The sequence below is a fragment of the Bombus vosnesenskii genome, unplaced genomic scaffold (genome assembly GCF_011952255.1).
Source record: "Bombus vosnesenskii isolate JDL3184/JDL3185 unplaced genomic scaffold, Bvos_JDL3184-5_v1.1 scf7180000013403, whole genome shotgun sequence".
NCBI classification, from domain to species: Eukaryota; Metazoa; Arthropoda; class Insecta; order Hymenoptera; family Apidae; genus Bombus; species Bombus vosnesenskii.
Genome location: NW_022883026.1, coordinates 617,822 through 644,206, shown reverse-complemented (window position 1 = coordinate 644,206; position 26,385 = coordinate 617,822). Strand labels below are relative to the sequence as shown.

Below are 26,385 nucleotides of genomic sequence, written 5' to 3'. Positions count from 1 at the left end.
TAAATCCGCGTTAACGGTGATCCGTGTTCCTCTTTCCAACCTAAATTAATAACGCGAAATGTCGTCTTTTAAAACCGACTCGGCATTAATAACCGATGCATCGATGTAATATTCACAGCAGTCTGACGAACATCGTTGTCGCCAACGATTGTTGCACGAACTTGGTTGGATGTTTGATCGTATCTGCGGCGCACTATCCGATTGTCAATAGAGACACTCGATATCGAAATTACCGAGCACGAACTTATAAGCACTGTTCGAAGGACGACAGTTGGACGCGAATCGAGTGTGCCACTTGTCTATTTATTGCACAGAACAGTCATATTCAGCTAGTAAGGTGTGGGCCTCGGGGTTCATTAAGTCCGCGATAATGGCGATCGATATCCCGCATCACAGTTCCGGCGAATGTCTGCTTAGAATCGTGCTCGCCTCAGTGCCCTGAAAACTTTTTCCCATTGTCTATTCAACGTCCAATGGTCAGCTGGTATTATCCGTTTGCTCGATAAAATATTAAATTAGAACGCTATGATATTTAGCAAATTGCACCACGGAGACGGTCTGCGACTTTGTGAAATATTGGCTTGTTGGCAACTAAGTGATTGCGAATTTTGTCATTAGGTGGTAATGTCCAAATCCGCAATCACTTAGTTGCCACCCAATAGGCTGTAATTTCTAAAATTGCACGAGTTAAGCAAACGAAGAAGAGAAAGATAAAAGAAACGACACAACATTGTCGCTAAAAACAAAAGACAGATATGACGCGACGATGTAATGGAAGAAACAATGATGGTAATAAACTTATTGAAGATAACGAAGGTATTAGGTCGTCCGAAAAGTTTCTTTCGTTTTATAAGGAAACGATGGATGCATAACATTTTTCGTTTTATATTATTTTATCGAATTACGTATGATCCATTTTGTTCTGTCAAGATAAAGATCACAACGTTTGACAGATTAGGTTTCATGTTTGTATAAAGATGCATCGTTGTAAAAGACGTATCTGTAAAAGAAAGACGCTTTTCGAGCAACCCTAAAATATATCTATTGAGATATGTGTAATTTTGTGTGTTACACAATTAGCCGCGTAGTACTGATACAGATATATGAGTATGAGTGTGTATGGGAGTATGTGGGTGTCGTGCAGCGCCTCGTAAAACAGAAAAATGCTAATGTTCCATACGCATGGTGATAAGATGGTGAGACAAAAAGAGTGCTGAGGATGTGTATCTACGAATATCTTGTACATCGCATGTTCAATCAATCTAAAACTATCTTAATATCATTCTACATGTAACGTGAGTATATATAGATTTATTTCGACAACTAAGATCTACAATTCTCAACAATATCGAAAAAGAAAATACACGGTTGATTGGAAAGAATTCACTAGCGAATTCATCGCGCGAAGAGAGATTTTTAATCTGCCTATAAAAATAGAGCACAATGTTACACAGAAATGGCGCAGGTAATCGGCACGCCGCAGGGAGCGAGCAATCGAAAGTGTATCCTTTGAAACGAGGAAATACGATGATAATAAAACGCGAACGGTGCGGCCAGGAAATCATATCGGGCCAATTACCAGCCGGCTAATAAAATCATTTGAAAACCTTCGACCGTGCACCACGTATCAGGCAATGTTACACCGCGAGGGATAGTCTTGCTGCTCTTAAATCTACTTATTATACGACAAAGGGTAACTATTCGACGATGAAAAGGAAGAGGCTCGGGGCTTGATTAAGTTGCCAAGTGCTGGCTGCTGTGCTTGATATTCCGCGTGGCTATTCGTTGGCAAACGCCTAGATTATAATCTCGCTGAAGAGAATTTCACTACCGCGGTACCAAAATTGTAAAATATTCTGTTAATCTGTGTCAATCTTTGTCCTATTCGTGGTCGGGCGACAAAGAGAATAAACAACGGTCTCGCGATCCGCGAATGCGGCTGCCTCTAGAGAAGCTTTTGAAAATCGGTCGCGATATATTCTACTAATGAACGAGCAACCTCAACTTTTCCAATGGGCGATTTGCTGGCAATTACCGCACGCGATCGTTGTTGGAGCGTTACACCGCAACAACGAGCGTTATACTCGGCTAACCGTTTGCGAGAAGATTTCTAAAAGAATTTCTAAAACATCCGACACATTGTAGCAATTCATAACCAAGCACAGCTTAGGCTTGGAGTATGTGAAGTAACAGAGTAGGTGCGTGATTCGTTTCATCTTATTTCGCGTTCTTTCGTATTATAAGTACGGGTTGATAAGATAAAAAAAGTGAACTTTGTTCAGTTAATATACAATAAAATTAGACGTAAATCACAGAATATAAAAGGTTAAATCGTTCTTGAAAGAAAACACTTTTTTAATATTGTTTAAATAAGTACTAGGTATGAAATATACTACGATGAAATATAACGATAGATATAACAATAGAATGATGTTAGAACGAAATGAAATTATCGTTCGGTTTATCAATTGATTAAATGAATTTATTAATTAACCAAATTTAAATATCGCCAAATCAGCTTCGAAACACGCTGCGTGGTATTAACGTCTAGCGTTGTGTTGCATAAATGTAGATTTTCCAACTTGCTTCAGCATTTGCTATACAGGTACCATTGTGCATTTTCTATGGAACAAGCAGCGCGGATTGCTAGTTTTTCTACATATTGTATCCTTGTACCGCATCGAAACACGTTACACGAGTTACCAAAAATAGAAAAACTGGCTGGCACCTAACGAATCGAGCAAAGAACTGTCCCGATTGTCACAAGTTGAACGCTGACAATCCTTTAAATCACTTTATTATCCGCAATTCTGCTAAAAGATATCGGTGGCTGTCGTTCGACGAAATTCAAGCTGTTTTTCACAAATTGAAGAAATCTGCTTAGAAGCTAGACAAATAATATGAAAGAGACAATTGCTAGAAACATATTTCCTTAGAGAAGTTTCTGTAATCACGCAACGAAGCCGCGTATCGCTTCGGCAAACACAGTTCGAACAGAATAAGCAAACCAGTCGACATCTGGAATTTGAAAAGCTTCAGGTTTCAATTTCTACAAATTAATCGCGTACGTAGCTGCGTGCACTCTGTTTGTCTGAGACTTTGTTTTCGTAGCGAAAATGTGTTTCAATAAAAGCCAAGGTTCTCGACGGAAGGAGAAAAAAGGCGCGCAAAGGGCAAAATTTACGAATGCCAAACTTTATCGAGTCGCGTGTCGTGTTTAAATAACGAAATGAAAAACATGTATGGTACGTGAACAAGTCCGAACTCGAAAATATCGCAAGCCTCGGAAAATGCTACCGGAAAATAAGCTCTTAAGCCATCGTATACATCCTACAGCCTCCGTCCCGGTAAAAGTCAACAGGCCATCTCCGGTCGATAATTTCTACTCGTACGAGCGTCTGTTTATAATTACGAGCAAGCGTCTATGGTGGAGTTTCGACGAGGTCCTACCACTTGCCATTTCGCATTAGCCATATAACTTGCATGCAATTGCGTGGGGAGGTCACTCACAGTTGCACCTATGTGGCGGGATGTGCAGCAACGAAACTGGACACCAACTGCGGCAACACATGGATTCAAGCGTAACGCGGATAGATACGTTGCGACAATAACCCATAGATCCTGTGCAAGCGGAGAACCTATCCTTCTCCATACACAGCCTGCGAGGGGGATCGTCTCTCGCCGCGCGTAATTCGAAACAGAATAATTCGAATACGACCTCGGTGCTTTTCTCTGCAGCCGATAGAAAATTCGATACAGGTTGGATAATAAAGGAAATTGTGAATGGCATTGTAAACGAGCGAATCGCTGTACTTTGTTTCCAACGAGTGAAAGGTTTTGCTTGTCAAGCTGATAATAATTAATGGAAAAGAGGTTTGGTCACGGTTACGTTCTTCGCGCTCTCAACCGATATCATCGTAGCGTAGAGTAGGTGGTCATGATGCTGTTTATTTCCAATTTGCATTTTATATCTTGATCGGTAACCACGTTATTGACGGATCGCGTGAAACACCCGATACGAGGCTATTAGAGGCGAGGCAGGATAACTCGATGGCAAAACGGAGTTTGAGAATTTAGCGGGTCTAATAGTTAGGAACGCACAAGTACTTTCATTCCATTGGATTAATCTCTTAGTTACGGTTGAATTTTGTGCGGGGCTGTTTCTCTGTACGGCAGAGTTTCACGCGAATTACGCGTAAACGATACAGCACTGCAATGTGTGACGGATAATACTGTTCTTTACGCAAGCACATTGAAATGAAGTTTTTGATAATCAAATTATAATCCTTCTTAAAGATATCATGCATATACTTGAACTTTAATAATTTGCTTTAACAATTAATAATACAATTCAGCGTGATATATTAACACGGTACGACACATACACGTCGTCATAATTTTCACACTCATAACACGATAGTGTTTTTCAAATTGCTCTTTGTTTTCTATTTTGTAGCGACATTTTCGGCTTGAAGATTCTAAAAAATTATAAGGACAGGGATCGGCATGTTAAAAAGAGCATCTAATGATAGTACATTTATTTTAACATTTTGACTGCTACGCGGAAATCACATGTTTCGCTCAGGACCACCAGAAAGTATTTTTATTATTCAGAGCACATAATGGCAAAATAATAATAAATTGATGATGTAAGACAAGATTCTTCCCCAATGGACCGTTTATATTATTGCTAACAGTTGATAGCGACATATTATAACAAGGCTTCGTTTATTTCAACAATCTATTGGCATTTGTCATTTCCTCGTAAACAAAACGTACAGAATATATTGTTGAAACGTATAGAAGATATTAGTAAACAGTATTTGTTCATTCTATATATAATGGTAAAGTATGTGCACACTTCTAACTTCAATTATATGATTATAAAGCAACATTTACGATTATTTTCTAAGGTTTGTTTATAATAATATTCGTAGATTATACGAATGCAAACACAGTGCACCGTTAGATGCAAGATTTCTTCTCATACTTTTTTTATTGATATTCTAACAAAGATGTTTAATTGTTCAATAGGGCACTTTTTATTTCAAAGTATTTTCTATTTATCGGTTATATTCAAAATGCCCTGCGTCGACATGCCCTCCGGTCACATATGATCAACGTGGCAGTCAAAGTGTTAACGGAAAGCAACAATTGATATCCGACACTGACGTATCAAAAACAAAGACTATATATTCTGTCTGTATATTGTTAACACTGTTATAAAACGTTGCGAGGACAAGAAAAATATGAAGCAAGACGAATGAAAAATATCGTTTAGTTGAAACGGTGAGCGAATGAGTAGTAGAGTGAGCCACCATAGTGGCGCGGCGTAATATAAGATGACACCCGCGAAAGCCACTATAGTGGCGCATCATACCTAAGAAGTTAACATCTGGACGGAATTTTGAAAGCGCCTAATTTACGCGTAGGAAGAAGTCATAAGGAAAAAGACGTTGCTATTTGGATCTGCGTAAAAGATTTTCTCTGCGGCGAAAACAAACAACCAGATAGCAAGTGAGAATTTTTGCGTACACCTGCGCTGCTTTTAAAATCTCGATATTTGTTTAAATTTGATTTGCACCTCTATCCGTCGAATGCAACTCTCTCGAATATAATGTAGCTTGTTTAAATTAAGCTCGAATACGCGTGCACGCAACATTCTGAAATGTATTTTCACACATTAACGTGCATACGCGTACGAATCGCAAATGGGTTCTGTTTATAAAGCTTGAAATGTCCAGTCTGTCTTTTAAAAAACGATCGCTTTCAATCGCATACCGATGAAACATATACTCGCATCAGGAAACGGAAAGCTTTTCCCTACTTTCGTTACGTTTCAATATTTTTAAACGATTAGTCAAACAGAAATGCAGACAATTTTCTCTGCAATTTCAAACTTCTCCGCTAAATGGGGATTATTAACGATGGTATAAAGCAGATAAAACAGTAGTTAGCTGTTAAATTCGGACAATTACTCGGTGCATAGAAATCTTTAAACACCTAAATAAGAAAGACAACGATTCTCTATCCGGAACTTCTCTAATTTTTAGCGATGTATGTCTTTTTTTCAAGCACATTTCTCGACCATTTAAAAACCCTGAAATCACGAACCGCTGTCTCGTGATAACAAAGAGGATGTAAATCTTGAGCGGAAGTTGGCGCGGCGTAGGTATCGAACAAAGGGAAAGGAAGGACGAGAAGGACGGAGAAAATATTAATTGAGGAAATGGGGAATCTGGATGCAATTGCGAATCGATGGAAAAACGTTCCGCGGCATCCGTATTGTCGCCGATAAAAAATTGAAAACGTACGAATGTAACAATAGAATTCATCGCAGCTACAATAACGAAAGGTATTCTGTCTTTGTATGTGTTTTATGAAGGTAGTGAAGGCGGTTTTCTCGCAGCTTCCCCCGAGAATACGAGGGTCTTCTACTAACGAGAAGATAAGAACAGCGAGCCGGAGAGATTGAAAAGAAGAATAGAGGAAAATCGCGAGCGGACGATATTTAGTCGAATTTTTAATGTCGCTGGAAACAGAGGTAATCGCACATCCCTGTATACGAAACGAGTCACGTAATTGCCACAAAAAGCTGAACAATATAACAAGGTTTTGTGTTTTCGTGGCCTCGATCTTTCATAAGAGTAACGACACACCAGCAACCTGCAATTCCACCTTTCTTTACACGAAAGTCATACGCGTTCTCTCTGCAAAAAGTAGCAAAACCTTCGGAGCAACTTGCTCAACAGTTGTATATTTTAAGACATCTTTCAGTTTTCTTCTCTCTTCGTTCGAGAAATGTGCATTTTGGGAAGTATATCGGATTCGATATGGTTAAAAAAAGCTAACAAACACCTCAAATTTGGTATTAATAACGTTACTTAAGGAGTTGCATGTAGAAGACACGACCGATAGAAGATCAACGAATTTCGTCGTCGCTTTTGTCTCTGCGTGCCTGTCCTTTTCAGAAGAGGATTTGAGGAGAAGTACTCGTTTCGATGAAATTTCTGTACGAGAAACAAAAACACAATTTCACTGGAAACACGAACGAGATCGCGATGAAAGGATGAAAAGAGTGGGGGATAGTGCAGCACTCGATTTTCCAGCACCAGCTTTACCGGCTTTGAAACGAACACAGAGTGCATCTACTTCCAGTTACTTGATTTGTCCTGCATATTAAAATAAAAGGTACAGAATCGATAAAGACAGGCCGGTGTACGTGTATTTTCCGCGTGAAAAGCAAGAACATTGCCGCGGCAGTGCGGACCAAGATTAAGGGAGAGTTAAGGCATTAAGGGGGAGAAAAAGCATGGAACGCGGAGAGAAGTGAATAAAATATGAAACCACGAATATTTGATGAAGTTTTTAATACAAAATTAAAGAAAGTAAAATTCAGCGAGCGAAAAGGCTGGGTCTGTAAGTGCGGAGCAACAATGAGCGCCGGAGAACAACCGCTAAGGGAGAATTTCGCGTCTACATTTCACGCGAACGAGAAAGAGGTGTGGTGTTCGCACGATAATTCCCACAGGAATGCAAGGGAGCAAGGAACTCGCTGCAAGACGTACGGCAACCGCGCGGAATAAAAATAAAAGCGGCGAATTAAAACTCAGTGCGGCAATTTTGCGCGAACAATGCCGAGGTAACGAAGCGCGGGCAACTTTTCAAATCAATCCTATTAACATATAATATCGAGCAACAAGCGAACTATCGTGTTACGTTTGCAGTTTGCAGGAACAAATTTTCTTTCTTCTAAATATTAATCGCAATTACTTGCTATCGGGTTAACTCCAATTGCGAATTCTTATCTCGAACGAACATGTTGCAGTAGATTTAACCTCGTTCAAAGAAAAAGACGTATAGTAGATACCAAAGGTAAAATGGTTATCACGATGATTTTTAATTCGAGAGAGAAGATAACCAGCGTGTTTGAAAATAAAGAAAAAATTAAAGTAGACGTCGGAATAGTTGCGCGTTCCGGTGCAACATGAAAGAAAGCAATATTCTTCGGTTGTATCTCTGGAAATGCGGCATGACGGTATGAAAAATCTTCGCTGCACCATTCATGTACGTATACATCGGGCGAAGAAGGGAGCACGAGCAGTATTCGTCCCGACAACTCCCTCAGGAAGACTATGGTACAAGTTGGAACAAGCGTGGGAGGGGAAGGGAAGGATACACGCGAGAAAAGAGAGAGAGAGAGAGAGAACGCTTACATGGGTTCCTTTGAACCAAGAATTGGAACAATGGAAACTGGTTAACTTCAAACGAATATTCGATAGGATTGTCGACATTGGAGCAAGGAAATGAGAGAAAAATATTAGAAGAACTCCATTGATGTGCGTTGATACGCCAGGACAATGAAAAGTGTGTACGTAACCTTCGCCACACGACGCTTTCCTATTCTCTCGGTGGCTCCCACAGGAACGGGTGATAAGAATAGAAGAGAATGGAACAAAAGGAAGAAGGGGATAGAGTAATAGAGTCGGAATATTGACATTCAGCTTCTGAGCTGCGATTTCAAAGAATAAAGGCGATTAGTGCGCGCTGTGTCGCGCCATCTTATTATAGCGTTCGATAAATCCACGAAATACGAAGTATGGAAATTATATTTTTTAACGTTACGTGGTTGTCATTCGATAAGAGAATTGTGCAAAATTGTGGAATATGAAAAGTACACTATGAGAATGTTAACGTGGATTACAATAAACACGCATACAGAGATATAAGTGCAGACGTTGGTGAAACGAAGATTTATCGAACGAGTATAATAGAAGAGAGTACCGTAAGCTTACAAAATATAACGTTACTAAATTTTTATCGGACGAATCATCCGTATTAACGTATGATTTAAAGCGAAATAAACTTTCCACAGCTACTGTATTTATTTGAAATTTTAAACAGAAAATCGTATGACAAAAGGTGGAACAACAGCTAGAAATGGTAATTATATTTTGATATATTTGATGGAAACATCGTAGTAAAAGCTTCTTTGTCATTTTTTATCAAATTTCCAATTCGTACAAAATGTTAAACTTTCATGTTACGTAAATATGTACACATATTTTCCAATCACGGCTAAAAGAATAGATTGCTCGCGGGCAGTTCTTCTGCATGGAACAATAAATATGAAACAGGTAAAGATTAGATGGAAAACAGTGGCAAACGAGGCGATTACGGCCATCGGTTTACATATTCCCTTGAAAGTTGCAACTGCAACTTGGGTATTAGCTTTGATACTTGTACACACGAGAATCTAGGTCTGTATCGTACGTTTATCCTTCTGTTCGTATATCAACATGCCTGATCTGATAGCCTCGGTAAATACATCCGGAAAGCAGCAAGTTGTTCGTCGGACAACTACTTCGGCAGGATTTCAAGATTGAAAATAGATCCGAATAAAGGCCGATCGGTTGGCTCGAGAATCGTAAGTTATTGCCTGTCGTCCAGGCCAACGGTTTTGAATTGTAAAAAACCAAGATTGAAAATGAAAATCAGGGAAACGGAAGTGGAACGATCGTCGTTGTACCGGGGTTCGCCTTATACAGCGAATGAAATAGAAGGCAATACAGTGCAAGAATGGAAGCACGGATGACCTGTAAGATAGAAACCGGGAATCCAAGCACCGCAGTACATAGGCGCCATATGATGGAAAACGGATTTATTCGATCAACAACTCGGTCCGGAACCTCGGGAAAAGATTCGAGACACCGTAACAACGATACACCGTCCACTCTCATTCATATACTGTTTTCCAATTCATCTCGCGTCTCTACCATTCAATACGTTCCTTTGATTTTCCAATCGGCGAGTTCTCTATACTCTATTCCACTTTCTGCAACGCTTTCATCCTATACGCCTATTAACTGCTGTACAATTCTACATTGTGCTTAAATCGTGCTTAATTTTCTCCTTATTAATAGTCGATATCGGAAGGTCGTTACGGCATCTAATGGCTTCCCATTTTCTCACAGACGATACCTATCGAGTTGAGATAACTGTAAAGCAGAAAACAATAACTCATATATATATATATATAGAGTAGCTTATGAATCTATCGTTAAACTAAACGAGATCTCGCCTCAGATCTAAGCCCATTTCGGCTTTGTGTTAATTCGATTCAGCGATTATCTTAAGCAAACACGATAATGGCGTTCCTTATGAGACAACACAATGCCAAGAATACCTTGACAAAGTATAGCCTGAAATTTTCTTTCCAACTATCCTTTACGGTTTTGACATCGAAACGATGAAAAAGAGTTGCGTTTACCGTGTCCACGATATACGCTGCTATTTGTTTCCTGCAGTTCGATTTAATTCGCGTATTGTATAGTATGGAAAATATCTAAAGAGCTTCAAATACCTAACTAGAGGTGTCAGAGATATCTGTGAGATGAAAAACCAGATAGGAAAAATTAATTCGTCAGATTCGTGAAGGAAGAATCGAACAATGGTCCTGCATACGGGACAATAATTACGGTACATCGTTACATGCTTCTGGTTGCTGATATACGAGCCACAAGAGTGGCGGGGATGTTGATTGACAACTCCCTCGGGAATATGAGATCAGGTAGCAAACGAGAGACGAGAAAAGGTCGAACCAATGGACGGTTTCAGTGTCAAATATTGAAAGAGGGAAGGATGGAGAGTCGAGTTACGAATCGAGGAAAAGGGGTGCAGAATGTGGCGGGACGAATGCTCGTTGCATTAAAATAACGAATGCAGAAAAGCAAAAACGGATCACGGAGTAAGATTCTTATCAAAAATATCAGGAATTAATAGATGCGTAATAATATACATTGATTAAGAAACAACTAGAAAAACAAAATGATATTTCTACGATAAAATTAATAATTAAAAGAAAGAAACAACTAGAAAAACAAAATGATATTTCTACGATAAAATTAATAATTAAAAGAAAGAAACAACTAGAAAAACAAAATGATATTTCTACGATAAAATTAATAATTGAAAAAAAGAAACTAGTTTTTCAGGGCAATGTGTAGTTTTACACATTTGCAAGAAACTGAAACGAGTTTCGTAATAACGTACGAAATGAAATAAAAACATTATATCATTGATATCGTCAATTATAGAATTATATATGGACATAGCGAAGCAAGAAACTTTACTTCCCTTTTCACAGCAACAGATTAATACAAGATTCCTATGTTTAAATTATTACATACATATATAATCGATATATCAGGTTGTTCGAAAAAAATCAGGTTTCTTTCGTTTTATAAGAAAATAATAGACGCACAATGTTTTTTGTTTTACATTAGTTTATTGAATTGCGCACGAACATAATAGATAGAAATATAGCGAAATGGATGATACCTAATTCAATAAAATAATAAAAGACAGAAATTGTTGTTCATCTATTATCACTGTATGGAACGAAAGAAACTTTTCGGACAACCTAATACTCATATCTTCAAATATGTATTCCTGTCTGCTCGTATGAATAAATTAAACTCGCTAGACATACGTGAAAAAGATCTCCGGATCTATGTTTTCGTAGATACTAGATTTCTAGGAAATAAGAGAAGAAAGAATAATCGTAAAAAATCTCACGTTTTAACTAGAAGCCTGCAGGGTAACATAATACCAGTGTGTGGAAAACTTGGAGAAACTGAGAAAGGAGTACCGCGGTGCACAGCACGCGCGATTTGCGGGGAAAACCGAAAAAGAGGTTAGAACATTGCGCGTAGAAACGTCGTAACACTAAAATAACAACAACTTGTGATATACATACCCGTATGCCGAATAGTTCGTTGAACTCGTACACCCAACACGGGTTAGGTCCTTTTAAACTAAACAATTCCCTACCCTTGGATCGCATGGAGTAACGATATCGAATTGAGGCAAAAGAAACTGAAAGAGAATGGAAGTCGAGGGAATATGTAAAACGCGGGAGAGTGGAGTTGAAACGAAGCTGTAATTCCGAAACGGAAGATCGCGTAGTCGCGGTAAGAGACGTCGCTACAAGTTTCCTGGATGCTCCTTCTCTCAAGAGAGGAGGCATGCAACAGAAGTAACAGGGAAAAATAAGTTGAAGCTCATAACCGCATAAAAGAGGAGCGTTGAGTAAACAAGGCAAAAGACTAACCTAAAAGGGTGACTCGAGGAGCGGGAACGCGGTAAAGCGGAAACAATGTAACGAAACGAGATATGAATAATCAGAGGAAATCTAACGGTGCTGTTTTAAAACTACGTATCGTATAGCGAGCTAATGAAACCGTGCACCGTGTTCCAACGAAAGAATTGCTGCAAGAACTTTTAAAAATCCTTCTCGTATCGAACAGGTGAATTTCTGTTTAAATTCAATGCGATGCAAAAATCAATCAGCGATCTAAGGAAATATCAGAGAGAGAACATTCGAAGAAACATTAGGTTAGATGTTGCGTCGCGCGCTTTCCTGGTAACTGAGTTACGCGGAGAGGCTGGTTATGAGAAAATACTGTAGCCTGTCGAAGTCTCGGACGAAGATTCCGTGGGACGAATTTAGAAGAAGATGAGCGAATGGCAAACAGCGCTAAAAATTCATCATCGAGCCGGAGAACAAGTGGGAAGAGGATCTTCGAGTAACTGGATCGTCTGAAAACTCTGTATAAAACGCATGAGATATTCCCCGGGCAACCGGCGAGGATGTCAAAAACTTTCGATCAGAAGACATACGAAAATGAACATCGATGAAGTTTTATCCGCGGGCGAGGAATAGCGTGGGCGAATTACCCCGGGAAATGACAGCATGGAACAAATATGGAAGAAGAAAGTCCAAGAATCTTGAACGAGGGGAAGAAAAGAGGAGCAATAACGGAGAATCGACGTAGAAGATCCAAATGAGAAAAAGACCGTTTCGAAGGGAATGAGTTGGACGGTTAAATGGAATGTTACTGAGAAAAACAAAATGAAAAAGAGAAAGCGTCAACCGTGGTTCGGCAGGTCCTATGAAATTGATGATTTCAGAGTGGCCACTTAGAGGGGTGCATAGGACTCGTCTTTCGATGAACAAGAGGTGAATTTCAGAAAAGGAAGCCTGGCCAGGTAGGAAGAAACGTTGGACCAACTCCAGAGTACTCAACCTACGAACAGAGGAAGGAAGCAGCTAAAAAGTAGAGGGAGAAACGTGGCCCCATAGCTTCAGGAGGAACTCGACTCCTTCTAGCAAAGGACTCGACGGAAACGATGAAAGAAAGGGGAAATAGAAGGAAAAGGAGTTGAAAGAAGATGGACCAAAGGTACGGGCTCGCATTCGGAAGCCATATCAGGCCACGTGACCTGAATAAAGTCGGCTACTCGAATTTTTCTTCAGCTGGACGTGAGAATTAGGCTTCCGATAAAGCGTCAAACGACAGCTCGGATCAGTACCTGATGCTCTGTGGCTTTCGGATGTAGTCTGCAAGCGGACGAAAGGATACGCTCTCCATTCTTCGAATAGGGGAGAAAATATTTCCGATAAACTTCGACAAAAACGATACCGAGTCATCCACGATTTTGAGAATTCCGTCTATCCCTGTCGCCGATGGAATTTCAAACATTTCGCTCCGTTCGCTGCGAACAGACTGTTTCGGATACTTCGAATCGGAGTACGCAATAAACCTCGGTTACTTAACTTGATAATTAGCGTGCTTCTCTCTAAATATCCAACTCCCGTTTTATTATATTTTATTTATATTAGATTTGTATTATATATTATATTTAAGAAGAGAGAAATGTATCGATTTATTATAACGAAGTTATTATAGAGGTTCGTCTTTAACCGCGAAGATTGGGCTTTTCATAAAAAAAGATCCGCGAACTGCGAATTTTGCGATTCAGCGGAATAACTGGCGAGTAAAGTGGCTACGGAATTCTTCGACAATAGGAAGTCGCTGTTGGGATGAAATAGAACTTCACCTTTTCCTTCGAGGATATACAATATCAAGAGAGGAGCGAGTCCCTGATACATGACTTACTCGCCAGCCAATATCTCCAATCTATGGATTTTTCGATACGGATCTTTCCATTTTTTAAATTTGAATTACTAGTTTATTTCTACACAGATCACGCGTTTCATTTCTACGAAGCGACGTGCTGCCTTCGCGTTTCACCCGATTGCTGCAACTGTCGAACATTTTCCAGTGAATAGATTTCGTTTGAAACATTTTTAAAATCGTCAGATCTGCTTCCACTGTGTTAATTTTCAATGTAGTACCGAGAATATATGAATATTTGAAAGTTTACATTTCTACATCAAAGTCTATCCAAAATATAAAAATAAGAGTTCGCAACGAGAAAAAGAAAGTCTGAAAGCTCGGTTCACAATGATGTGCAAGTTAAAATCCACGAGACAGAAGCAGCGACAGAATCGATCAGATTAAACTTCATCTAAATTTTGAACCGGTTCTCATTCTTCGCGTGCGGATCTACCGCGATATTATCCCACCGTCGAATATAATTCCACTTTTCCCAGAGAACTCTTTTCAATCGTTTCTCATTCAATAATTTCTTTACTATTCTATCACTCAATTTTTCTTCTCCTCCCTCCCTCCTCCCTTCTCTGTTCCCGCGTTCTTTCACTATTCGCACCCTTACTGGCTTAATTAATCAATTTTACGAAATTTCCAGCCCTCAGGCTCGATTTGTCTGAGCCAATGGACAAGAGCCGAAGGACGTTAGTGCGGCGGAAATAAAATTGACGAGTTTCGCGTTCGGAAGACAGGATCGAATTCCCCATAGACTAAAGCGCTCGAGTTTTCTCATAAGAGTCGCGAATCTTGTGCGTGCACGATAGATGTTTTAGGACGGCCAAGGGATGATAGGGTATCGATGTCGTGGAAAGGAGACACCGACGACGTCTTCGCCCCGACCAAGTCCTTCGATAAGACTTTCGTGTCAAGACAGAGAACCGACCTCGATTGATTACACCAGGACTTCACCAAGCACTCGAGCAAACGACCGATACGTGACACTTTGACGCTCACGTGAGAATCAGACGTTCCATTCTGTCCCTTCGATCGGTCCATTCTCGCTACTCTCGCGGATATCGGTTCACGTGCGATCGCTTCTCTTCTCACATGCCGACAAGTTTGCCTTCCGCGCGGTAATTGTGTAACGCGATATCCTACACATCCAGCGCTCGACACCATTCCCATCCCTTTTCTTTCCGTCTCTCGTTCCTTCAACTGCACTCAAACTTCATCGAAGACTGTCTTTAATACAAATTCGGATTATTGACACACGTAGAGCGACAGGTTTGCCAACGATGTAAGGAGAGACATTTTCATTTTTTGTATCGATAGCGTTAATGTCGCTGTCGAATTGTAAACGGACACCAAAGCACCGCGATAAACGATTATTTTGAATCCACGACCTTTTCGCCAAAAAAAGAGTATAGATCACGAGCGAACCGTTGAAAGTATCGTTTGACATGAGATAAGAAAGGCAAAGGAACTGGTTCGCGTCGATTCCCTCCCGCCCCACCGCAAACAGTTGGTTTTTGTCGTGTATTGGCCTATAATGAAAAAGTTGCCGTAAATACCTTTATCCGTTTACCCCTTCGTTTACGAAGGTATAATCCAGTGTAATAAGTGCAAAGCATGCATCGTACACGTGCACACACACACACACACACTTTCTCACTCTCTCTCTCTTTCTCTCTTTACCTTATCTCGATTTTCTCTAAAATGTCGATTGCTACGTTCCCGTAATTACGTTCCGCTAGCAACCACCGAGCTTTATATCGGTCGCTTGTACCGACTTTCCCTACTGTCGTTCTATCATCGACCAATGAAACGTAAACACGCGCAACTACAATGAAAATAATATTCAAGAGATAATGAACGTTACATCGAACGAATTGTTTCATTTTTCAGATTGACGGCACAATTAAATAAGCGAAACGAGTTGATTGGCGTTGATTTATGCAAGAAAAATCGGGCTAAGTATCTTTATTTTTAGGAGGCCTACTCAGAAGCTATTTTAACTGACTGTAATAGCCGCGAAACATGCATCAAAGCACGTACGTACGCTCTTATCTGCCTTTCCTCTAAAATGTCACTTAACGAGGTCCTAAGGAGACACCGGTGCTATTTGCTGGCGAGATCAGGAGAAAGAGAGAGGGATATGCGAGCAGATAAATCACGAGTTCATGCCACTTTTCGTCTTCTTCTTTTGCTCTCTCATTCTCCGCCCTTGCCGGCATGACGACGCGTTTCCACGACGTGCCATTATTAAGACGCTGGGCGCCACGATGCTACGCCTCCTTCCCGCGCCCCTTTACAATGCTTCTTCCAGCGTTTTAGCCTTAGTCGTTGTCGCGCGCTCTACGGTTGCATAAAGAAGTTATCTTACCGTTGCGATTTATTTGCTACAAAGTTTACGCTCAATTTATATATCGATAAAAATAGGCAAGTTCGTTTTCCCATAAAATACCAAACCGGTTCAGATATTGCTTTTTCATTATTTCCTTGTTTAACCATATAGTCTGCTATAAAGATACATATATAGTATATATATATATATATATATATATATATATAGACGTCTATGCTGGATCTACGATGCTTCCGCGAACCTAACCTCAATCTAATTTGACGTAAAGCTGATGGAACGTTTCTTCGTTCTCAAAATTCGAGAAAAATTGTCTTACCTTATTATATTATATTGAACGAATAAACTGGGCGTTGATTAGAAAAACGACGTATAAGATTGGATCAAGATAAAACGTTCTTGGATAACATGTCTTTTCAGTATCGATTCCAGTTACTATTTCAATCGACTCTAACTTTCTCTATAGACATAGTATGCTTGCTATGTTTTTAGACAAAGTACCTCGAAGAAACTACAGTATGTGATTAACTTTTAACCGCGCTCCATTATCTTAATTGTGTTTTTTTTCTCTTAAAAATCGTCCGATTACTTTATACATATAAATGAATTAGCTCAATTAATAACAACAATTTTTTTTTACTCAATTAATAACAACAATTCGCGAAGGATTTATGTGCATAAGTAAAAACAACGACTTGAGTTACAGTGTTTTATTAAGAGGACTGTAAGAACCACTATACAGTTGTTATAACGATAAACCATTGTGTAAAAAATACCGTTTCTACAACCGCCCCGGGATAAATTCTGCGTCAGAAACAAGAACGAGATAAAAACGATTGTATGATTTTCAAAAAGAACAAGTAAAATTGCCTGATTTATTTTAGAGTCGCGAAACGAATTGCGGCCGAAACAAAGAACCTATCGTAGTTGTAAAACTGCGACAAACCTAGCGATCTCTTTTCTTATCGGTCTGTATGCAGTGTGCATTCGCGACATGTCCGAACAAGAAGACCGGAGTTTAACGAATCCTGTGGTTATACGCGACTCACAGACTTAAAAGCAGGCGACTAGAAACCGAATGTAGATTCGCTACAAGTCGTTACGCCCATCGGCAAAATCGACGGTTAATTTCTCTTTTTATCTGTATCCCTGATTAAAAATAGTGCCTTCGAGCGATAGCAGATTGTGTAGAGCATGCGAAGCTAACAACACAAAGAGGCGAACAGGGAGAGAAGAAGAACGATTCGTCGGCTGTAAACGCGAGGGGAAAAGTGTATTACAAGCTGAAGCGCGCTTTTCTGGAAGCTGCTCATCGTTCTCTCTCTTTCTCTCGCCATCTCTCTGCCTACGGTTCTTCAGAGAACGGCGCGTTTCAAAAGTCCTTTTGAAAATCTTATAGCCCCTCTCTGTTAAAACTTCTTTGGTCTTAGCGGATATCCGGAATGCAACGGAGCGAAAATTCGATGCAACAAATGATATTAAAGCGCAATGTGGTGCACACGATCCAATAAATTTGATTAAAAGCTACAACATGGAAAACCGATATAGTATACTTTCAAATATACCTTTTATCACTGACAAAATTTCAAAGATTCCGGTGTTATGTGCCGTCAAGAACGATTCTACAAGTTTACTAGCTTATTCTTTATAATGTAGCATGTTTTATACGACATACGAAGTTTCACGTTACACGAATATGAGATTGATACTTGAATTAAATATAGAAACCGAACGAATGGATTTTTCGTTAGTAATTTTTTTAGTAAATCTAGAACGATATGCTACACGCTTGGCTTGCAGCAATTAATTCAGCTAGGAACATGTAAACGTGACAGTAAACTTAGTAGCTATGCAGATCAAGTGGATCGTTTCTACAGCTAAAATACAACAGGCGTTTGAATTTAAGATTTATCAGCGTTAGGAAATTCGTAGCGATTGTAGTTTCGACAAATAATTAAATATTATAAAAATAAAAAAAAACGCAATATGCATTCTACGAAGAACAACAAAGCTTAAAATTCTTAAAAGATAGAAATTTAATATCCTTTTGACTTTCGACAATTTGTATTTTAAACGAATTTTAACGCACAAGATATTTCTTTCCGTTTTTAATATTATTACGAAGAAACGTTTTTAAAACGAAATGTCATAAACATTGCAGTTGCTTTGAAGTAAAACAATTAACGAAAATAAGGTACAAGTATTCCGGTAATATAATCATCAATATCTCATATGATCAAAGCAGCGAATTCAGAAGATATAAAATTTACAACTTATGAAGGCTTTTATCAAAATCAACGAGGTCAATCTCGAGATTATTAATTTCGCAACCGGTACGTGAACAACGTCAACTTCGATATGAAATTTGCATTAAAATTTGACCGTTTAATCTGACAGATGTATCGAGCTAATGACCGAGAGAATTAATATATCGCAAAGGATAACGACAGCAAACTCGTTTAGCTGACTAACGTTCTCCAGAAATGTATTAAATTCACAAGCATAATTGCCGAAATGTTATATCACAACTCGAGACCATAAGTAGATTTCGTAAAATATCAAGTTTCCCTGCGAATAAATTACTTTCGTGCAACCTACATAATTAAAATTCTTACATTTTTCGAAAGATATTCTTCAAAAATCTTCGAACTGAAGTTATTTAATTTTCCCTTCTTTATTACATAGTTTAAATCATATTTTATATTGTTCTACTTTTTACGCCTATGTTCGCTCGGTGTACTTGAATATTTCATAAATAACATTTTATGAATTATTTTCTACACTTTTTAATTTCCTGGTTTTTATTCCTTCTCTCTTCCTTTCTTTCCTATTTTATCGCAAATCTCAATGCAAAGACTTACGATACCTTTTATATCGAACGTCCGTAAAATAGATACCTTCCTCAAAGACGTTCAATTATTATTTCAATTGTTTCAAGTATTAATCTAAGTTATTGAAAATTAGAAAAGAAAATTAGATTGCTTGATAAATACTCGATAATAATGGAACATATATTTAGAAAAATACATTATTATGCTACTATGAAAGATCGTTGTTCCTAAGAAAAGAAGGAAAAGAAAAATACGAAAGCGAGCAATATACGATAGCTTGCAGGAGTAAACTAGTACAGATAGATACAGTATTAACCGTGTTTTATGAGTTATTATATGATATTAGTAGTGCACCGTGATAAAGTAAAAAGTTGGGAAGAACTTCGGTCTACTCTAACCTCGTAAAAGATGCCATAAAAACCCCAACTTCTACTGCTTGTATTTTCCCGAGTCAACAACCCGATACAGTTTCGTTCTTTTTCTAATCAGAACTTTTTTAATCGACTTTCCCGTCGGAACATTAACACGCGTTACAACAATTATCACTGAAATTTGATGGACAACAGACGATCAATGAGATGTTTCGTATTTTATCATCATCAAGCAGGAGTAATTGTAACTTTGTAAAATTGTATAAAATTGTTCTAAGTAAAAACTTTTTCAGTGATTGATATTATAAAAATTATATTTATATGCTTGCTGGAAATAACGAACGATGATGTACATATGATATATTCGTGAAGATAATTATGACTCTGGAAATTTATAAAATACGTAGATATTAGAAAGGAAAAAGAGAATCAAGCCAAGTGTATGATTTTAATTTCTAGTAGTTTCTTAATCTAAAATGACAAACACCACGGTTCATTAGCTTAACGTAACTTAAACCAATCTTCAAACAACTTGATCCCGGTTATCATTAAGTAGAATCGACGCGAATCTGATTATAGTTCTCATATCGTTCTCGCTTATTACGTATTACACGTTCTGTTTGTTGCGCCAATATTTAACATCGAGCAATAAATTATCCGCAAATTCTACGTTTCTAACGTTATTTGCCGTTCAGTTTGCTCTCCCTGTCTGACTTTGCAGTAACGCTGCTAAAATGCCACCCTTTCCTCTCGCGTTACGCTTCGCCTTGAAACACGTGTGTGCGTACACAGCTGTGTGCGCCTGATTATTAAATAAACAAACGAAACAAAACCAAAATCTGACCATCGTCCGCCTTTGTTGAACGCTTGCTCATTAAGTATCCATGTATGGCCGTGCCATGTTGTGTTCTGGATAATCAATTTTGTTTTGAGAACAACGATCAACATACATTAATGTATCTATAAAGATTAAAATATGAAATATTGTAAATTAATACGAACAGTTTTATCTCCATGTAGGATAAGACTGTGATAAAATTTTTTATATATCGTGTAATCAATTAAATATAAAGAAGGTAGAAATATGGGCCTCCTGCGTCTATTTGTTGAAACAGATTAACGTTATGAAATTATAGATTATTTGATTTTGCAATACGAAACAAAAGCGTTTTATATATACAGCTGTTGACCACATATACCACTTAAGATGTTTAACTTACTTCGTACAGCTTCTTAATCGTTTGTTGCGTACGTTGGTATGAAATTTAAGGAATTTATCGCGTACGAGTACTTTCTGAAGATAATTATTCCTAGTATTATACGATATTTCATAATAAGCGTTAATCAGAGTTCGATATTATTTAGATCAATTTGTGTGCATATAGTTGATTGTTTCAATCCTATTACATTCATTATCGTTGTTATTTGCTATTCTCATTTGTAAGAATTTTAATGGATATTGGTTTAATAATTACTCATTATAATAAAATGGAAACAAACCGCGATACATCAATCGTACAATTAATATTAAATAAGCAATATTTTAATGGATGCTATTCGTAAGCCTGATATCGTTATATCTATAAGTAGAAAATTATGGGAATGTTCAATTATCCAGGATCAAAAATTATTTAAATAATTATCGAATCGAACGATCACAACGGTGTTAATATTTACTCATTTTAATTGTCATAAATTAAATAGAATTGCGTCTGTCTTTGATATAACTATACATTGTCTATATATACTGTATTTTTATTAGATTTTATATGCAACTAACTAAGTATCGTCACGATATTTTTGAGCTCGCTCCTTTATTAGTGAGACAAAAGGCAAAAATTCAAAGACTAAAAAAACAAAGACTAAAATTTCTTTGATAATGTTAGTAGTAATTCGAAACTCAACGCACATAATACAATATAATATATAGAATTACATATTTAAATGTCATAAATAAATATATATAATATAATATATAATAAGTAAATATTTCTTAAGAACATGGTTTATCCATGTTTTATACATGGTATCTTTTTGATTTATCACCATTCTTCGATTAATTAATGTTCAAAACATGTGATACAATTTGTTACGATACGAAAAAAAATACACTTGCCCTATGAACTTTCTATGAAGATATTTCACTCTAGTTCGATGTACCCTAATTAATCCATTACTTCAGCAATGTCAAAATATAGATCATTATTTAAATAATCGTTTAAAAAGTACTGTGTGCGTTTCAATCAAATATCAGCAAACGAACGATACAGAATATTATTTGTAGTAAATACCCTTCAGTATAGAGATCTTTCGATCGAATCGGATAGTCAGATTTAAAAATTACGAGCTTTCATTAAGAAAGTATAGAATTAATGAATATTTGTCAATGGCATACGAGTGAACATCGGGCAAATTTGATTAAAAATATATATTTAAATATTTTTGTAAAGATCGAAAATCTTTTTCCGGAAACATAAAATTGGTATTTTTTGTTTCTATTTTACCGGTGCGTAATTTGTAACTAATCACGTTATAATAGCTTCTATACCAACAATAGAAATAGAAAGGCTGTACAGTACAGGCAAGCATAGTTTGCCACAAAGCTCAATTTCACTTAACGATTTGCTTTCGCATGCGCGGTTAACTGTGGTGGTCGAACATTAAAGTGACTGGAATCTGGTAGTTTGAAACAAAGAACTACTTATCAAACGACCTTGATATTTCCGCCGATTAAAAAAAAGATCTAAAGCGCTTACCTTGATGGTGAATTGCCTGCAGAGCGGCTTGTATGCGTTCGTTCCACAAACAAGAAATCGATCAGGCCCTTGTCTACCGAATACTCGTACATAATTCTGACACTGGTCCTCGCTACGTCCCTTCAGATAACAAAGTTCACGATGTGCCCCGCTGCTGGACCACTGCAACCTCTATAACAAACCAGATCAAACAAGAGTTACTTTAGAATCTAATTCCTAAAACGTAGTATTTCGTATTACGTTACGAGCTACGCCAAAACATCCGATTGTAAATGAAATTCTGCCGAGTCGGATCGAAACACCGAGCACATACATATTTACCTACTAAGTGCTAATTCCTAAGTAATTATGTAATTCGTAATTATGATAACACTGCTAAAGCATTAACGAACAGCAGAGATAAACTTTCTTCTTTGTGTCACTTCTTCGATACAGTAACGTCAATCAGTAAACGATATGATTTTTGCCACTTTACTATAAAAACACTCGTTTATTATTAACAACAACGTATCACCGATAAAGATTTATCCATCGGAACGATAGTTGGAGAAGAAAGAGTAACGTTGACGTCAATTATTAGTAATTAATATTAGAATTACGATGCACGCGTTACAAACATCTAACGCTCAGACGCCATATTGAAAAACTATTGCGCGCCAAATTTTGACTCAAGCACGGTCCCCTATATGACATGTATACGGTATAGATTGCATGGTATAGGTATAGGATCGTGTTACATACGCAGCTTAAACGTACACAACGATTGAAACGCTTACTGCTTAGCGGGCAAATTAAGAAATTCCTATCGTTCACTAATCGTAGTAACTGACTTGCCGATGATGTATATAGCGCACGTACGTATGTGTATCTACGACAATGTACGTGGCGATGAAATATGTCGCACAGTACGTCTTACTTTATTTCAGATAAAGAAACGTAAGCAGCAGTAATTAATAAATCGCTAGATATTTCCGGACTACTTTTTGACATTCTTTCAACCATCTCTCTTTCTCTCTTTCAATTACTCGACTGACTCCTATTTATCGAAATAGAAATCATTAAATTATTATTAACCGAACTATTTTACTTGGATTTGAAAGATTTTCGAAAATGGTATTTCCATCCTACGTTTATTATACATTTATCGAACAAGATATTTAAAAAGACAGACTAGCTTAAAAGTTATTAAATTATACGATCTCAAATGAAAAATTAGACTTTTACTTATTCATTCGAAAAAAGGCAGTTTATTTTATTTCGAAGCAAATTAAAAATAAAATGTATCTAAAGTTTCAAGTAAAATAGAATGTGCAACCCGTTGCACGATGTCGTTCGTGAAATATTCGTTATAAGCGAAAGAATACGCAATATATGTACAAACAGTTATTTCAAAAGAAGCAAAGGGACGTATTAAATCCCACCGAATGAATTCTGTTTTGAGAAAAATTTCACGTGTTCCAAAAAATGTACTTTAGAAGGAGAAATGAGATTCGCTTGACGAGTTAATGTAAAATAATTTCTTTCTTTCCGCGCAACCTCCGATGTTTCAAAGTAAAACGTACATGGACAATATAATTACAAAATTTTGCCAAACGTAATTCAACAAGCCGTACGATGAAATTTTTATTCGTAAAATCTTTCCTTTGAAAAATCTTAACTCATTCTCCTAATAGATACCTACTGCACGGCGTTTGTTCTTTTCTGAAACGCGAGAGACAAAAATCACAATGTGGCTGTTGACCTGCGCTAATAATTACATACCATTTAAACGTGATCGAAAAAATAAAAAAAAAGAAAAGAATAGCTCGATGCAAACGAGTACTGCCGCGAGAAAAATCGAGAAGTATAATTTGCCAGCAAATGAACGAACAACGTTGCAAACGCAGTTACCAGCTAAGTATATACAGATATACAATACACGAGCCTTATACACGTTGAAAAATCGAACGTCGTTCACCCTGACTGGAAATTCTGGATTTCCTTGCACGGACCGACGATCGCTCAAGGCGAATGCATAAAGATCCAGCGTATGAAACAACGAGAATCAAGGTGGAACGGAAGCTGGAAATCGCGAAAAAGTTAGAGGGTAGCGAGGTTACGACAAGGACTGCAGCTGCATACTATCGGACCAGAAATCCATGAGCAAGCTACCCAGAAGCCCCAGGAATCTCTAGATCAAGTTTTTTCTCCGTGAGTATCCACACGCATTTCGTACTATCTTTTTTACGACTTCTCGTGGTCGACCTAGAAATTTTTTCCTTTGATAATTTCGGACCTACCGGCCGTTAAGGATACTTGCACGCCACGGAAGGTAAATCTTATCGGCGTGATTGCTGCGTGGATGCACTTTTCCAAGTAGAGCAGACCAATGGCATTAGCCGATCTTGTTACGGTGCATTATCTAATATCGTATTTTGTTCTGACAATCTACATGTCGTCATGGGTGGTCCTAGGTATATACGTAGCTTCCATACCTGCATTCTTTTCTCTCTGCCTTACACATTTCCTTTTGTCATTTTAATATTCTTGTATTACTTACTTTAGACGGTCTCTTAGCTACGCTCCACGACGTTACGATATACCGGTGAAGTTTCAATAGATTACTTGAAAATTTATTCTGATACCTTTCTGTGACCCGGAAATTTTGTCTACCGTGAAATTTCATTTTATCTCGTAGTTCCGCGTAGCCCGAGTGTATCACGAGTGGTAGAAAGTAAGAATCAATTTTATCATTTAGCGTTACGTAGCTTCCTCCTTCCTTTTGTCCACTCTCCTTTCCTTTTCCTTTAACGGAATAGCGAAATAACGAAATACCGTTGCTCGATTAGTTTTTTCTTTATTACGTGTTCTTCTTCCTAGTCGTACATACCCGTCCACTATTTTACATATCTCAGTGGTTACAGATTACAAAACGTTTTTCTAAAATAGTATCCAATCCAGTAACGATGCTATCACGACGACTACTACAATTTTATATTTCAACAATTGCATCGTCTGCGTAGCTGAAAACTTTACACATGGATTACGCACAGAAGTCCGTTTTATCGGACAATTGCAAAACAACAATTTGTTACTACAACAATACTGTTGGAAGAGAAAACATGAAACAAGGCGTGACAGAACGAGTTGTAGAACAAAGCAATATTGTCATTTCAAACTCGAATCTTTTCGCTCCTTTGGTCACTATCGCAATTGCAAAAGCATTGTGATTTTTTAGGACCGTCTTGCGATGTGTCTGCATCGAATGCGTATATTCAACGCGCTATGAAACACAATAATTCGAATACGAATGAATTATCGAATTCGGATCGATTACAAAATGACATTTGACGATGAAACGTTTGAATGAACGCGTCGCCACCGCGAGAATATTTTCCTTTTTCGCTCACAGCTTTTCGATCAATGATCAAAACAATCGCGTGGAAGCCAAAGAGATAGCTTCGACAACGAACCAATAGCACGGTGTTGCGACAAGAAAAGCGATTATTTCGCGAACGATGAAACTTAAGCTAACTCGACCTACAGAGACATTTGCTCGAAATCATCTATCGAGCCGCGTCAATTCGATAATTCGATCAACTTTTAATCATCCGTTCAGACATCGGTAGCCAATCAGACATTCGCGATGCAATTTCCCGTTTGGCTTACCATGAAAAGTAGATCCTAAAGGAAAAGATGGTAGAAAGGTTAGGAAGAAGCGAAGATCTATTCGAGGAACGACAAAGAGAGCCACACCCCTTCTCTCGGCCGTAGTCGAAGAAAACCAATTATTTCCACGGAAACGGCGCTTCTTACGCGGCGCGTATTCAAAACTGTCCAATCTACAAATGGAATTGTCCAATTAAATTTGATGTAATCGTTATTCCGGGGTCGATGTCTAATTAATTCCCGGCTGGCCGGTGATTTCTTGCCGCACTTTCTACTAGCCAAAAACCAATTAAACCGCCGAACGCAGATTTCGGTCGAGTGTGATTTAGGAACAGCCTTGCGTTCTCCCTATACTCTTGCTATCTCCTTTTCCTGGTTCCGCGTGTTGCCGCCATGCCGTCACCTTGTTCTCCTCTGGTTTTTGTACTAATTAGAATACGCCTAGAGGATTCGGGTTCCATA

General features: G+C 38.0%; 1 protein-coding gene across 2 annotated transcripts in view; it reads right to left on the bottom strand.

The window, feature by feature from the left end:
* LOC117237861 (semaphorin-1A-like) overlaps positions 1-26,385 on the bottom strand; it is a 380,261-nt gene that overhangs the window by 147,035 nt on the left and 206,841 nt on the right. For both annotated transcript variants that reach the window (XM_033502264.1, XM_033502266.1), the window contains exon 5: positions 22,276-22,446. In XM_033502264.1, coding sequence (XP_033358155.1) covers positions 22,276-22,446 — 171 coding nt within the window. The remainder of the gene's footprint in view (positions 1-22,275; positions 22,447-26,385) is intronic.